This window comes from Callorhinchus milii, unplaced genomic scaffold, assembly GCF_018977255.1.
Source record: "Callorhinchus milii isolate IMCB2004 unplaced genomic scaffold, IMCB_Cmil_1.0 Scaffold2, whole genome shotgun sequence".
Classification (NCBI taxonomy): domain Eukaryota; kingdom Metazoa; phylum Chordata; class Chondrichthyes; order Chimaeriformes; family Callorhinchidae; genus Callorhinchus; species Callorhinchus milii.
The window spans coordinates 56,502,466-56,518,041 of NW_024704743.1; the positions used below are offsets into that span (position 1 = coordinate 56,502,466).

The 15,576-nt window shown below is 38.1% G+C and overlaps 1 protein-coding gene across 2 annotated transcripts in view; it reads left to right on the forward strand.

Annotated features, from left to right (window-relative positions):
* etv1 (ETS variant transcription factor 1) overlaps positions 1–15,356 on the forward strand; it is a 71,095-nt gene extending 55,739 nt beyond the window's left edge. For both annotated transcript variants that reach the window (XM_007899712.2, XM_007899713.2), the window contains exons 9-12: positions 1,418–1,486; positions 5,181–5,350; positions 10,376–10,477; positions 11,359–15,356. In XM_007899712.2, coding sequence (XP_007897903.1) covers positions 1,418–1,486; positions 5,181–5,350; positions 10,376–10,477; positions 11,359–11,580 — 563 coding nt within the window. In that variant the 3' untranslated portion in view covers positions 11,581–15,356. The remainder of the gene's footprint in view (positions 1–1,417; positions 1,487–5,180; positions 5,351–10,375; positions 10,478–11,358) is intronic.
* The last annotated feature ends 220 nt before the right edge of the window (positions 15,357–15,576 follow it).

The following is a 15,576-nucleotide window of genomic DNA, read 5'->3' on the forward strand; positions in this document are numbered from 1 at the left end:
CCATCTATTCCCTTTTCCCTCATGTATTGCATGTAAGTTAATAGTACAGCTCTCTATAGAATGAACTCACTTATATCACAAGCAGGTTAATAATAGAAGTAGAGATAGAAAGAAATAGTTCATGCTACACTAGATTAATGATGTCGATCTTTGTTTACTCAGTTTTCATCAGAAAGAGGCTGATAGATTTGTGGAATTAATAAATAACTAATATATAGAATCATAGAAATTATAACACCAAAGGAGGTTATTCGGTCCATTGAGTCACTGTTGTTGCCAAAAACTTTACTGGAGTTAACTGCAGTACCTCTAATTCCTTTTTTCCTGCCCGCCCCATATGTATAATTTGATATCATTAATTATTTAATTAACTGGGTTAATTATTAAAAAACACAATTTTCTTTATTTTCTATGTTACAGTGGAATTTCTATTATAAAAAACATAGTGAAGGAGATTGCTATTTTTAGTGGTAAGCATACACTGTACCCCAATGATTTATTACCTTGGCTTAGGATTGGCAGAACTCCACGACTGAGGATACTTAGTGGCCTTTGGGAGCACAGGGGGAAATTGGTGACTCCTTATTTGGCACTGCCACATAGTTGAGTTTAAGTTTAATATCTCTGATCTACCAATTATGCAAAGTTTGTCTAAATCTTTGGTTAAGCTGCAATGCATCCAGTTCTGGGCATCTCATTTCAGGAAAGATGTTGGAGCCTTGGAGGGGTTGCAGAGGAGGTGGCACAGCATTCAAGGTGGATTAGCAGTGCAATGACATTGAAACAACAGCATACTGTCTGAAAGCACCAGATGTTATCCTCTCTGTTACTGAGCTGCCTCTGCGAGTGAACTGCTGTCATGCCAGGGTGTCCCAACATGCACCACCCAGGGGATAGCTCCATTGATATTGGCATGATACCTCGGAGTTGGTTGGCCACTTGACCATGGGGAGCACATAAGCGTGGACCAGACTTCCCAGGAGGAAAACTCCCCAGAAGCGCCTGATAATTTCACAAAATAATTATAAAACTTTACCATCATTTGTGGTTAGTGGGGGATGGGGCAGATGTGGGAATAATCATCACAAGTGAGAATTATCACTTCACATATTGGGTTTTTGACTCCAGGATCACAGATTTCACATTTTAAAGGAAAATTGATAATAAAATGGAAACTTGAGAAAATGGTGGAAGTACTGTACATATGGTATGAGATATATGTGTAACAGCTTTGTAAATCTCCATAAAATTATCAGTGGGAAATAATGAACCAAATATTCGCGAAATACAGTGTCAGGTTTGTTTTTATGCCACCTATTTAAGGCTTAGCGATGCTAAATGTAATGTTGCATATTTTAATATTTAAACGGCTTGTTAAAAAACATGCAGTAAATCTCCTCTTTTCTTATTCCCACAGGTTGCATGTACGAAAAGGGTCCCAGACATTTCTATGATGACACCTGCGTTGTTCCTGAAAAGTTTGACTGTAAGTGGATCTGTTTTTCTTGTTTTAATAGCTCAAGATTTGGCAAAAAGTGTCAGAATGAGTCATACAGGTTTACAAGATTCCAGGTTCAAACCCTGGTCATTGTTGGCAGTCGAGACATCACAATCGGCTCATGCCCCAGGCAAGGGAGCAGTCAAACCAGCCTATGCTACTGATAATCATGGAGTGCCCCCTGTTGAAAAGTGTGCATGTCCAGAAGTTGGGTGAGAATCATACATGGTTCCACTGTAATGTTTCTTTTTTCTACCCCCCTCACTATTGAATATATCTTCCCAACACTTGCTAAGCTAAGCTCAAAGTTGAAGAATGATTACTTAACAAAATCCGGGGAGCTGTTGATGTCAGTGAAACGTCAGCACTTGTTAGCGGCTTCAAGAGAAAAATGCAGAAAACTAAAGGTGGTGAAAACAAAAGATAAAGAATGTGAATGGGATTTACAATAGGAATGAGCATTATTCTATCCCTCCTCCAGACCTATCAGATAGATTTTAAATCTTCACGACTTTCTTGAGGTTCTTGAATGTTTCAATCAATCTTTCAAGGTCTATCTCAAGACCTACACTGTATTTTCAATTACCTTTTCCCCTTCCCACCCATCTTGGCTCCCATCCCTGCATGGATGCCTAGCTAGTACTGTTAATTACTTTGGGACGTCTTTCTGATATGAAAGGCACTATATAAATGTAAATGTATATTGTTTTGATTGAAATAAATCAAAAGTAAAAATAAAATTGCATTTGGTTTAGTGGAATCCTGTAGCTCAGTAATTAGAGCACTCAACTCACAAGTGTGAGGACCTGGATTCGATTCCCAGGTAGGGCAAAACGTTAGGCAAATTTCCATACTCCATCCGCAGTTTGCCTAGTAGTAAATAGGAACCCGGTTGTTAGTCGATTGGCGAATCATTTGTCCAGGGGTAATAATCCCTTCAAAAAAATAATAATAATTTGGTCATTTAATCCATGACGGTTTGAGGGACACTGCTGTGTGCAATTGGCTGCTGCATTTTGCCCATAAAATATATAGTCAATTCACTTTACAGCATAGTTCTGTGAAGCGCTTTGAGACGTCCTCCCGACGTGAAAAGCGCTATATCAAATGCAAGGATTATTATTATTATTATTATTATAGTCAAATTCACTTTACAGCATATTCTGTGAAGCGCTTTGAGATGTCTCAGGGACGTAAGGCATCAAATCAAATGCAAGGATGATTATTGTTATATTAGTGGCTTTCGGGTCAGGAGGATGGCTGAAACTTCTTGACAGGATTTACTGTAAAATGTAGTGACTGTATAACTTATCAGCAAATGTGACAGACTATTTATGAACAGCAATATCCCACAAACAGACCTGAAGTGAATGACCAATTTTATCTGAGGTATTGTGAGCCAGGACATTGGGAGAAACTCCCTCATCAATTTGAGTAGTGTCATGGGATCTTTAACATCTAACAGAACAAGCAGCTGGGACTTTGGACCTTGGTTTAACGTTTCACTCAAAGGACAGCACCTCCAACAATGTAGCATCCATTCCCACCCCCCGGCCACCACCAATGTTGCGGAGTGTCAGCCTGGACTTTGTGAGTTCATTCTTTGAAAATAGAAGATTATAGGTCTGGAAAGAAACTACTCCAGCCTAGCTGGTCTGTCTATTTAAAAAAATCACTAATTTCTCTACATATCCTTCAATCAATTACTTCACTAAATAACTATATAATTCTCTTCTAAATTTACTGACACAATCTGCTTCCATCCAATCGCTGGAAAGTCTATTCTATACATTCACCACTTTCTGTGTAAAGCAATAATAATCATCCTTTCATTCGATATAGAGCCTTATTTTGTCTCAAAGCCCTTCACAAAATATATTGTAAAGTGACTTGAGCGAAAGTAGTAATGTGAAAAAGGTTACACAATTATTATGCCTATACTATAGAATTTACAACACAAAAGGAGGCCATTCAGACCATAAATCCTTTGCTGATGTTGCCTTCTCTACTCTTTATATTTATATAGTATTTTTCATGTCAGGAGTCCTATACTCTAATCCGAACTCCATGCGTAATAATCCTGTGTGTGAAAATATTTCTTCCTTAACTCTTTCAGTGACAATCCTCACTGAATGTCTTGCAGTTACTGATTCACCAGCCTGTTGGAATATTCTATCATTATGTCTCCTCTCAAAATCTTTCAGTATTTTAAAACTTCAGTGGGTTCTTATCTCAATCGACAATTTTTGGAGCCTGTCCTAATAATTAAAATGCCTTATCCCTGTTATCGTCTAAATTAATCTATACTCTAGAGTTTTCTATGGCTATGATGTGCTTTCTTTAACGGGATAGCCCAAAATGAACTCCTTACTCCAACTGTAGCCTAATCATTCTTGTATAAATTTAACATGAATTTGTGGCTTTTGCATTCAATTGCCTTAAGAATTCTGGAAAGAATATTCTTTTGCTGGTCTCCATTGAAGTGAGGGCTGTCATTAAAAGAAGTGCTTGGTATTTGATTATTTTTTTACCAGAGATGCTGACATTGCTGAGGATGAAACAAATGAGAAGAATATTATGTAGAAAAGCTTGCTGACCATGATTAAATCTAACCTGTCATCCTCTCCTTGATTTATGCCTATTCAGACATGTTCTTAGACGAATGCCCACCATATTGTGTTTGACCTAACAGTAAAATAATTTTTGCTTCTATGATGAATTGCACACTTGAATAATAAAAAGAGTGCGGTCTGAATTTGTTACACAGAAACCTGCGGTGTCAGTGAAATCTGGTCACTTTCCTTTTGTCGACTCAGTAATTTTATTTCAGAATTGGTTTTATTCAGGTCAGATCTATATCTCCTGATTACACTTTATTGCATGTTCGTGATTGTATAAATATTTATTAAACTTGAAATAAGTTAATTTCCTTTTGTGAATCTGCAGAATGTAAAATTGCCTCAAATCATGTTGCATCCCTGAAATCTTTTAAAGTTAAACACAAGAACCTTTTTGAAAGAAAATAATTACCGAAGTACATTTTTAAAACCATTCAGTAACAGAATGGTGCAAACAGCAGTATTGAGAACGAAATGTGCCCATGTTGTAACCCATTGCTAAACTCGGCTCCATTGGGAAATTACATTGTGTCACACTGTACATGTTCATATTAATAAAATTTCATCTGTAACCATGAAACATGTTATTTCAGTCAGGAATTTGCCATTGTTGATTTGTATTAGCACTAGTGACCCTTTGAAGCTGTCCCAAGTGGTACCCACGCTATTGTTGGTTTCAGTAGATCAGTGAGGATACATACATGTAAGGTCAAAATAATCTGTTTGTGCAGGCATTTGGACTCAGAAAGGTTGGATGGATTTGCTCCTGAAACATCCTAGGTAGCTCAATTGATTGAACACTGGATTTGGGACCAGCAGGTTCTGGATTCTAATCCTGGTGAATCTATTGACTCCTTCACCTTTTTTGAGGTGAGTGGGGTAAAGTAAGGTTGAAATACCTCAAGGAAGACTAACACGCATCTTTAAACAAAGTCATTGGTCCATTCAGTCTCTCTTCGGTCCTTCTGTCGATTTAACTTCCAGCATCTCCAAGGCCTGAATTCTGAAAGACACAAAGTTCTGCTCTTGTTATTGAACCAATGATGTATATTTTCTTTCCGCAGGTGACATAAAGCAGGAGCCAGGTATATATCGTGAAGGTCCCACTTACCAGCGCAGGGGCTCCCTCCAGCTCTGGCAATTCCTAGTGGCTCTGCTGGATGATCCAGCGAACTCGCACTTTATTGCATGGACGGGTCGTGGCATGGAGTTCAAACTCATTGAGCCGGAGGAGGTGGGTTTCTAGCATTCTTGTATTCTTGTAACTAAGAACATAAACAGTAAAGGGTAGGGGCAATGTACTTGTATCTTTCTCCCAACCAAACCAACATATTTCTTAATAAGAAATTGAATACATTATAAAATGTAATGGTTTTGTATTTTGTAGGCGAATACAGCGTACAATTTGCACCCAACAATGACCCACAAACAGCCAGGAAGTGAATGACCTATTTTTATTTGGGGAATTGTTGGCCAGGACATTGGGAGAAATTACCCCTCCTTTTTAAATAAATATCTAATGCTGTTTTGTTTGTACACAAATATTTGATTGTGCTATTTGCAAAAATGACATCAAATTCTCCTGTGGGCACTGAACAACACTGGGTTACGTGGCTCTGGACCCAATCCTTGTCGGGTCCCCCCTCTGCAGAAGTGACAGAAGGTCTGACTCCAAATAGCATTCTCTTAAATATGGTGCTTGGGAAAACCAGCTGCTTTTCGTTACGACTTAACTCGAGAGGTAAGCTTGCCTTAGGCTTTAAAACCATTTAGAAGGCTGCAGATGTGTAAATGTGATGCTTTCTCACCATTAACACCTAATGGAGTGAGACCGGGGAACAAAAAGTTTTGACTTGTCTTCAAGCACAACTAGGACACTTCCTACATTAGTGCTGCAATATTATTGAGTGTGAACTGCTGTGGGTATGGGTGTTAAAACAGGATTTTCTGCATTGCAAGAGATTGTTCCTTCAAGCCTTTTACACCAATTTCTTTGGCAAATTGATAGTTTGTCACTTGCCTTTAGCAGATGTGACTCGAGTCATATTGGGCAAGGATATTGAATTCCACTCTCATTGCAGAACATAGGCCAAAGAAAGCAGGAAAGAAGAAAATAGTTTCACTGAGAACAAGGGAACAGGAGTAGGTCATTTGGCCAAATCTGCTTCGTCATTGTACATTCATCATTACACACACTCTCCCTCCCCTCATTCAAGATATATTTCAAACTGTACTGCATTAATCATGCTTCAGCCCATCTCCCCCCACCCCTTCAGCTCCCTCCCCATCTAGCTTTGTCAAGCACTTTGAGACATTCTCCTGCAGTGAAAGACACTGTATAAATGTAAATTATATTACTGTATATCAGTTGTACGGCTGAAATTCTTTCACCGCTTTCGAACGTCCTCTCAACGTGAAAGGCGTGATACAAATGTAATTTGTTTTTTCTTGTTCTTAAAATTCTATTGCAAGGAAGTCTCAGACAGGTGGGATGTGTCACTACTACAATCCAGTGTTGTCTGTTGTCTGAGAAAAGTAAAACTAAGGATAGAAGTGTCTTGTTTACTTGCAATTTTAGCCTCATAGAAACATATGGGATACTGAGACACTGCTGTGCGCAATTGGCTGCCGCGTTTCGCCCACACATATACAGCCAATTCACTTTACAATATATTCTGTGAAGCATTTTGAGACATCTAGAAGACGTGAAAAGCACTATATCAAATGCAAGGATTATTATTTATCATATATTTATGGCTATATTGAAAAAAATTATTGAAAAGAAACTGGAAAAAAATAAATGCTACACTTAAAGGAATTGTTGCCTTTCAAGCATAGAATTTTTTTTTAAATGGCAAAACAAGTTATTTCAAAACCGAAACATTTAGTCCATCTAAAGATTTGTAAGAGCTATTAAAGGCTGTCTTAATACTGATTAAGGGAAGAATTTGTAGAGTAACATAATAATGGTAGCTAAGTAAGCAGTTAAACAGGAACAATTAGATTTCATTGGAGCTACCTTACAATTTTTACGCAAAAAAAGTGACAGAATTTCTTACATTCTTAAAAGAACATGTTGTTGATCTCTTAAAATACTGTCATTCCACTTTCGTCCTGGTGGAATCTTGCTCAAATGCCCCTTAATTCTGTTTCAAGCTGGTTGAACTTCCACTTGATCATTTATTTTATTTCAAGATATGTTCACACATAATATGTATGTGTGTGTTTTCTCAGAGTGTCTGTGTACATACCCATATTTATTATTTATCTTGTAATGGGCTGCAATGTCAGGATTCTGGTTCTCACTCTCAACTCAAACTAAATGGGTGAGCTGCACCAAACGGGAGTCCTATCCCTGTTAGAGGGTTTTCACACCAGCACCATTTCTGAATACAGATCATTCATTCGGATTCTTGACTTCCTTTTTGGCACTGGGAATAGGGTGTTTACACAGTGGCTGAATCTGAATATTTGCACCAGGCAGCTCCACTTTGTAGCCAGGCATATGGATAAAGTGGAGTGAATCAATGTGCTTATCCATGCTGCTGTGATTTTCTCTACAAACAGACAATATGATTATGTCAGAGTCTTATGATGTGTGCATATATCCCCATCACTTTTAATGCACCAGATGTTTAAAAATGAAACGTTCAGTAGGAAACACAATTAAAGTTGGCAGATTTGTATGTTATGAAAGGGCAATAGAGGCTTCAGTCTAAGCTATACGGCTTTACATTTGAGCAAAATCCTTATGCGAACTGACAAGGTAGTTTACAAGAAGATTTTGCAGTAAAGCAATTTCAGGGTAGGTTAATCAAAAGGGTCATGCTGGCTTTTGAATTTCTGCTGAACTAGAAATTAGTTTTTTTTAGGAAAATGTGTTTGATTTGTGTGAATACGCACTTTGTTCTGCTTTCATTGATTATTCAAAAGGAATAAGTAATGAGACATTAAACTAACGTCAAGTCTGGCATTTCAGGTGGACATTAAAGATCCAATGGCGTTATTTTGAAGAAAAGCAGGGAGCTTTCCTTGTATTTTTTTGGGTTACTTTGGAACCAGATCTAAGGCAACCCCGTTTAACCCACTCCCCTTCCCCTTTTTTACTAGCTGGTCTTCTTATATCCAGACCAATTCTTCCCTCATCCTGATGCACAGATTAATTTGTCATTTTATCTGACTAATGTTTGTGGGATGTTCCTGATGCAGATTAGCTCTGTAGCTCAGTGATTAGAGCACTCGCTTTGCAAGTGATACACCTGGGTTCGATTCCGGGCAGGGTGAAACCTTGGGCAAGTTTCCTTACTCCACACGCCCAATAATAATCCCTCAAAAAAAAACAATAAAGAATTGGGCATTTCAATCCATGGCTGTTTGTGGGACATGGTTGTGTGCAATTGGCTGCCGCGTTTCGCCCACAAATATACAGTCAATTCACTTTACAGTATATTCTGTGAAGCGCTTTGAGACGTCTAGAAGATGTGAGAAGCGCTATATCAAATGCAAGGATTATTATTATATTCCCGGTGTTTGGTACACAACAATCACTATACTTGAAACTAATAGATTGTGTGTATCCCTTTGACATGTTATGTGCTGCATCAAATCCAAGTAGGTTTTTTGGGGCAGTAGAATGTTACCTCACTTCTTTGAAATAAGCTTATAAATATTAGATTTAAATCTAATTTACAATACAGTACTATATAAATGTAAATACAGTTTACATTTATATAGCCCCTTTCACATTGGGAGGACATCTCAAAGTGCTTTAAGCATTGTTCTAGAGATACAGTTTGACATTGGCAGCTCTTTTTAGAGAAGGGAGAGAGGAATGGATTGAATTATGCAGCTCTAGTCAGGGAGAATAAAGCTCTGTACATAGATACTTTCTATGGAGATATCTATATTCCCTTCACCTTGCATTTCTAGTTGAAGCGCAAAGCATGGACGTGATTTACATGATAGAGATTCATTTGCGCTCAGAAATGCAATAGAGAGTCATGAATATTACATCATTGTAATATTGCTCAACTGCTTTGAACTCACTTGCAGACAACTGTTCTTTGTATAACTTCAGGTTTATTTTTAAAAATATAATAATAAATAATCCTTGGATTTGATGAAACCATTCTCATTGGGGGATGTCTCAAGGTGCTTGACAGGATTTACTGTAAAGTGTCTCAGCCTGGCTCAGTTGATACTAGTCTCACCTGTGTGTCAGAGGTTGTGGGTTTAAGTCCCATGTTGAGACTTGGAAGTCATACAGTTGATGCTGACACTCCAAAGCAGTGCAGGGTGTGTGTTTTGTTGCCGCAGGTCTCATCCTTTGGGTGAGAGGTAAAAACTCAGTTCCCATCTGCCTGTTCAGGTGGAAGTTGGAGATCCCCTAGCACTACTCAAAATGCAATGGGAGTTTTTCTCAGTGTCCTGACCAACAATCCCCCAAATAAAATTGGTCACTCACTTCATGGTTGTTTGTGGGACATTGCTGAGTGCAAATTGTCTGGTTGTCTTTCTCTCTAAAATACCCTGTCCAAAAATATACACTTTACAGTATGTCCTTTGAAGACATCTCAACAATATGATAAAGTGTTTCATCAAATGTAAGGATTATAAAGTGTAGTGACTGTGTAATTTGTAGGCAAATTGAAATTGTTTTGGTCACTTTTTTATTGTACTGTGGTAGGTGTAGTAATTAAGGTTCACCCACAAAATATACAGTGAATTCACTTTATAGTATATTCTGTGAAGCGGTTTGAGACGTCTCGAAGACTTGATAAGGTGCTATATCAAATATTATTATTTTAGTATAAGGTGGTATGCCACAGATTTCTGCCTAACAATATCATACACTTGTTATACTGCACATTATTGAGGTCCCGTCTGCCTATTTAGATGTAAAGATTCCAAGGCACTTTTGAAAAGAGAGGGGAGTTTCTCCTAATGATCTGCCCAGCAGTCCCTTAGATAAAATTGGTCTTTCACTTCATAGCTGTTTATGAGACATTGCAGTACACAAATTCGCTATTGCTTTTACCTACTTCACAGAAAATCCTCCTGATGTGAAAGGCGCAATATGAAATGCAAAGGTTATTATTATAATTTATTTGGATTGAAGATCCAACTCAGGTTGCCTAAAATCAGGAATACAAGTGTCATGATAGGTGATGCAATGCTTGGGTTTTAAAAGCTTGTACAATTTTAATGTGGTTCACTAGTGAGAGCCTCAGTAATAAGTTGCTGTCACTTTATGTCTCAGGTGGCACGGCGCTGGGGAATCCAGAAGAATCGACCTGCCATGAACTATGACAAGCTGAGCCGTTCACTCCGCTATTACTATGAGAAGGGCATCATGCAAAAGGTAAGTTCAATGCAGTCTTTCTGATGCTGGTGAGTTATCTATGCACTGAATCCCATTTACACTTTGAAAACATGCATTCCACTCCCCCAGTGGCTAACTGCTTGCTCAGTGTGATACAATGATTATTATAACCTTTATAACCAGCGCAGAGAGTAGACTTTCATCCCATTAGGTTCGGTTTGCTTCAAACCCAGGTCCCAGAGGTGAAAGGACAGCATGCTAAATCACTGTGCTGTCCAAAAGCATTGGCTGAATTCACAGCAATACCAAACTAGTACTGAATTTTCCTGACTCATACACTTTCCGATTGGCATCAAGGGACAGAAATGTTGCCTAAATGTGGGATTTCTTATGGATCCACACAGTGACACTCCAGCAGGAGATCTCTGTTGAGCTGCTTTCTCAGTAAGGGACTGAGCCAAAATGGCAGATCTCTTCAGGGAAGAAAAATATCGGTGAACTTGTGAATACCTCTTATGAGGTAAAGATGAGTTTTTCTTCATATGACTCAGACAAGGGAGTGCTTACACTTTACTTTCGCTTTGAGTGGAACAGACTGCAAGACAATTATATTAACTATTTGGAGTAATAGCACATTGTATATTCAAATATCCTTATATTGAATAAGCAGTAGATATGCATATTTATCTGTCTTTAAATCTCACCTAAAAACCTACCTATTCAACTGTGCCTATAGTTAATTCCGCCCCCTCCTCCCCCTTCTCCATGGCTTGGCATTTGTCCCTGTCTTAAATGCAAGTTGCTGCGTAAAAGGCAAGGATTATTATTGTTGTTACTTAATTATTCTGGTTTGAGAGCAGTCGCCTGTATATTGAAGGAAAAATTAATGTTTTAAAAAAATGTTATTTTCCTTTTCCCAGGTCGCTGGAGAAAGATATGTGTATAAATTTGTATGTGACCCGGAGGCCCTCTTCTCAATGGCGTTCCCAGATAACCAGAGGCCAGTGCTGAAAACTGACATGGAGCGCCACATTAACGAGGAAGACACGGTCCCTCTCTCTCACTTTGATGAGAACATAGCCTTCATTCAAGATAACGGCTGTTGCAATTCCCATCCATACAATGAAGCCTATGTGTACTGATGCAGCCACGTTGGGGGCCATCGCTTTCCTTTTCCCTTTCTTTTATTTTCCGTAGACCATGACCCAAGCAGGATTTACTCATCTCTTCAGCATCTTTGACATCAAGCAGAGGGTCCAGAGTTTCTGTCGCATTACCCCCATGGTTGACCACCAGGGACAGTGCACTTTATGAAAAGACTCATTGGAGTTCTACATGTGATTTTTGTTTCATTTGGGGGTGGGAGTGGTTTACATTTTTTGCCTAAATGTTCTTTTTTGGAGGAGGGGGTTTGGAAATTTACAGATGTTTCAATAGATTATGCTATCTTATAGATTTTTGTTTCATATCAGCTAAAAAAACTTACTAAGTCAAACTTAAAGGAATTCTGCTAATGTCAGTAATAAGAGAAATTGCATATCTAATATTGCTGTGTTAATGCAGCCAGCACTCTTTAAGAATCTATATCTAAGTAGGTACATAGTACATTTTTGTCAGGGTACACATTAATATACAGTCAAGCCTTTTACTGCTGTGTTATATTTGTTAAAAATATATGAATACTAGAGTATGCTGAGGCTTCTGCTGCAGTCTCCTTTTCTGTAAATTCTTTTAAACGCAGGGTTTATTAAAGCAATTTGGAGCATTACTGTAAGTACAGGTAGTTTTTCAGGACAAAATAGATGACTTGAAACATTTACTGCTTAGAATGTAGTTTATGCTGTAGTTATACAATAAGCAACTGTATGCTTTAGCCATTGGTAAATGATTATCCACCGACAAGTTGCTAAGGGAAGTTTTTATGTGGAAGGTTTTTTCTGGATAAATGGAAACTCACCTGATATGACCTGTCAATAGCAACATTTCATTAGCATGCACTTACTTCAGATTTAGAGCCCAGGTATTGAAGCAGTCCTGTCTTGTTACACTTAGCATCTTCATCTAATCTGGCGAATTAGGGCAGGTCACATTTTTATAGTTTGTTAAACATTTTTTACAATGACTATCTTACTTCAGAAGATTACATTGAAGATACTGTTCTAGCAGAAACCTTGTCTCTCAACCCCCAAAAAGCTTTGCTCTCACCCCTCCCCAAAATCTCCCCCCTCCGCGGGGAGAAAATTTATTGTGAAATTGAATTAAGGATCACACTTGTATATAGAACGTTTTTGTCTCTTACCCACCCTCCATTTTTATCATTGCTGTTTTGTTTAAAATAAAATGTATCTAGATATATATCTAGAAGTTGCAGCTGGTGTATAAGTTGCTCCCCTATTTTTAGAAGACGTGAAGCTGTAGTATACATCACCAGATTTGATGGCACTTGTATTCTCTAATTTCAAGTAGAGTAACAAATTTGAAGACAGTAACGCCACAGGAGATCCAAGGGATTAGTTTCACTAAGCTAAAAAGGGAGGTGTTTCTAATCAATGTACTGTGTATATAATATATATATAAAATATGTTTCCTGGAGCTTGACCTTTTCTTCTATTTAGTAACAATTTTTACTGCCACCTTTAGCTTTTAAAGAACTCTTCAATAACCGTGTACAGCCCTTCTCTGAACAAAGGTGATCAGTCCATAATATTCTGGCAGTGTGGTCCAAAGACCTTTGTCAGCCAACTACCTTTAATAATCCCTAGTATCATTTCGGTTCTATTTGTTTCCTTTGTGCATCTGAAATGGTTTGTGAGTTTCAGTAGAAGCTGCAACCCGGAGATTTATGTAACCCTTTCTATTCACTGCGATGCTCTGTAAGTGAAAGTTACAGTGACATATTTTTAGAACATTGATCCAGGTCCATTTAAAGTATAAACTAGAAGCATGTTTTCTGCTAGCTAGACACCTCTTCTTTACTGGGTGTGTTTACTGGATACTGGATGTATTTACATCATGTAGCTTTGGACTCATGAATCACCACAAAAATGTGTTGTAATCCTGTTGTGTGTCCAAATTACATTTGAAGTGAGCAAGTTCATCCTAAAGTGAGACAGTGCTAAATAGATGTTGTAATTGACAGTCCACTTGCATCCACTCCTGTCTTAGAGATTTTATTAAAGGGCCAATCTTCAACTATAATCTGAATTTCAATGGTGATGATTTTAGGATATTAATATAACCTGTTGTCCTACTCTTTTTGATTCTCAATTATATTCTTGGTAATTCTTGTTAAGGTCAATCATTGCCTGATTCACCTGGCACAAGTGCTGAATAAGTGTAGATCTGGCCCATGTTGCCCTTAGTGTCCATTGCCTTCAAATGGTACTTTCTGGGGCTTGTTTGGGGCATATTGTTTTTATGTAAAACCGATGGCAGAGATTTCACATGAAATTCATTTGAAAGCTACAAGCTTCTCTGATTCAACACATCAAAGGTAATCCTTGCAGTGCAGTGCAAAAAATATTCCTATTCAAAGCTTTATACAAAGTAGGGCAGTGTCCTTCTGAGGATGATGGTTAAGGCACATGTTGGTGTGGAGTACAAAGAGCTTTATTCAATATCTGGTCCATGTCGGCACTGGCATCCCTCATTTTGAGGATCACATCATAAAATTATCCATTTTACAGCCTCTTTTGATGGCTTGGTGAGTAAATGGATTGTTTGCCGGGAAAGATAGCCATGCACAGCGGGAGGCTTTCTGGTTCGCTCTCTGATCTGTGGTGAGTCAGCCAGTCCCATTCAGAACAGTGGTGAGTGGTGTGCCCCTTGGATATCAGTCAGGATCCTCATTTCTTATCACTATCCAGCAACTTCTGCTGGAAGCATCTGCTACATTTCAATAAATTTCCAGGAGCACTTTTGAATCTCAGCTGGTTGCTAAATTATAGAACACTTACTGCCAATATAAGGACAGAATGGGGCTGGAGTGTGATGGCTTCGATAGCCATGTTTTAAGAATGTTCAGTTGTGCGAGGTGTAAGAAAGCGCTGGTTTATGTGGAACTGTAGCACAAACCAGTCCCCTCAGGAGAGGAAGAGTAAAGGGAGCCGGTTTGGTAGTATTATAGCCTGACTTATTTTCTCTTTTGCTTGCTCATCTCCTAAGCCTCTTTTGGTTACTCTTTCCCACTCTATCTTGCTCACCGATGATTCTCAATTTTCGTAGACAATAACATTTCCAGAAACGTTCTGGTAGTGAAACAATCAATTACACTTTAATGTAAAAGTACTGAACCTTTCTTCAATTACATTTGCTCTACTTTGTCCAGGAAATTGTTTTCTTTGTAAAGGTTTACTGCATGAACACGTCCCTGATGCACGAATGACTTTTAAGACATTAGCGCATTTGTTTTTGAAACTGTTCCCTTATTGTTGCATGATGTGCCCCTTGTGCCAGCTCTGTCCTGTGTCTGGAGCCCCTTTGCCTCCAGGTTTGTGCTGGGTGAAGCAGGTTTTGCATTGAGGAAATCTCAAAATAAAGTGGAGGCAAAAGACACAGCCTGAAGAAAGTCACTTGGAAACCTAATGTAGCAAAAAAAAGAAAAAAAACACAACGTTGAGGGACATCTGTAAATGATGGACAGTATTTTTTCTGCTGTTTCTGAGAAATTTTCTAAATTTTTGTAATTTTGTATTTATCATGTATGTTTTGGTTTTATATGGCCAAAAAGTAGCATCTGGATTAATAATGTAAACCTCATTGTTGTTTAATTTTCCTCAGCTATGGCTTAGAGCTGTTTGAAGGGTCCATGGTTTTCCTGTTGTATTGCTTTTGGATTTTTTTTTGCTTTGAAGAAAAAAATGTAATAGTATAATAAACTGTTCAATTCTTAAGGAAATCTGAGCTATATTGTTTCAAACAGAGCATTCTGGGAATGTGTTATTTCAATATTTTCCACATTTGGCTTCTGTGTGTGAAATTTCACCTACACTGAATGGTTCAAAGGTTCTGCCAAATGGTTCTGCTTTATGTCCTTATGTTTATTTCCAGCACAGATGTAAAAAGAATCTCGTGATTTTATAGTATGAATTATTATTACTATTATTATGATCACTTGCTGCCATCCAGGTTTTGCAACT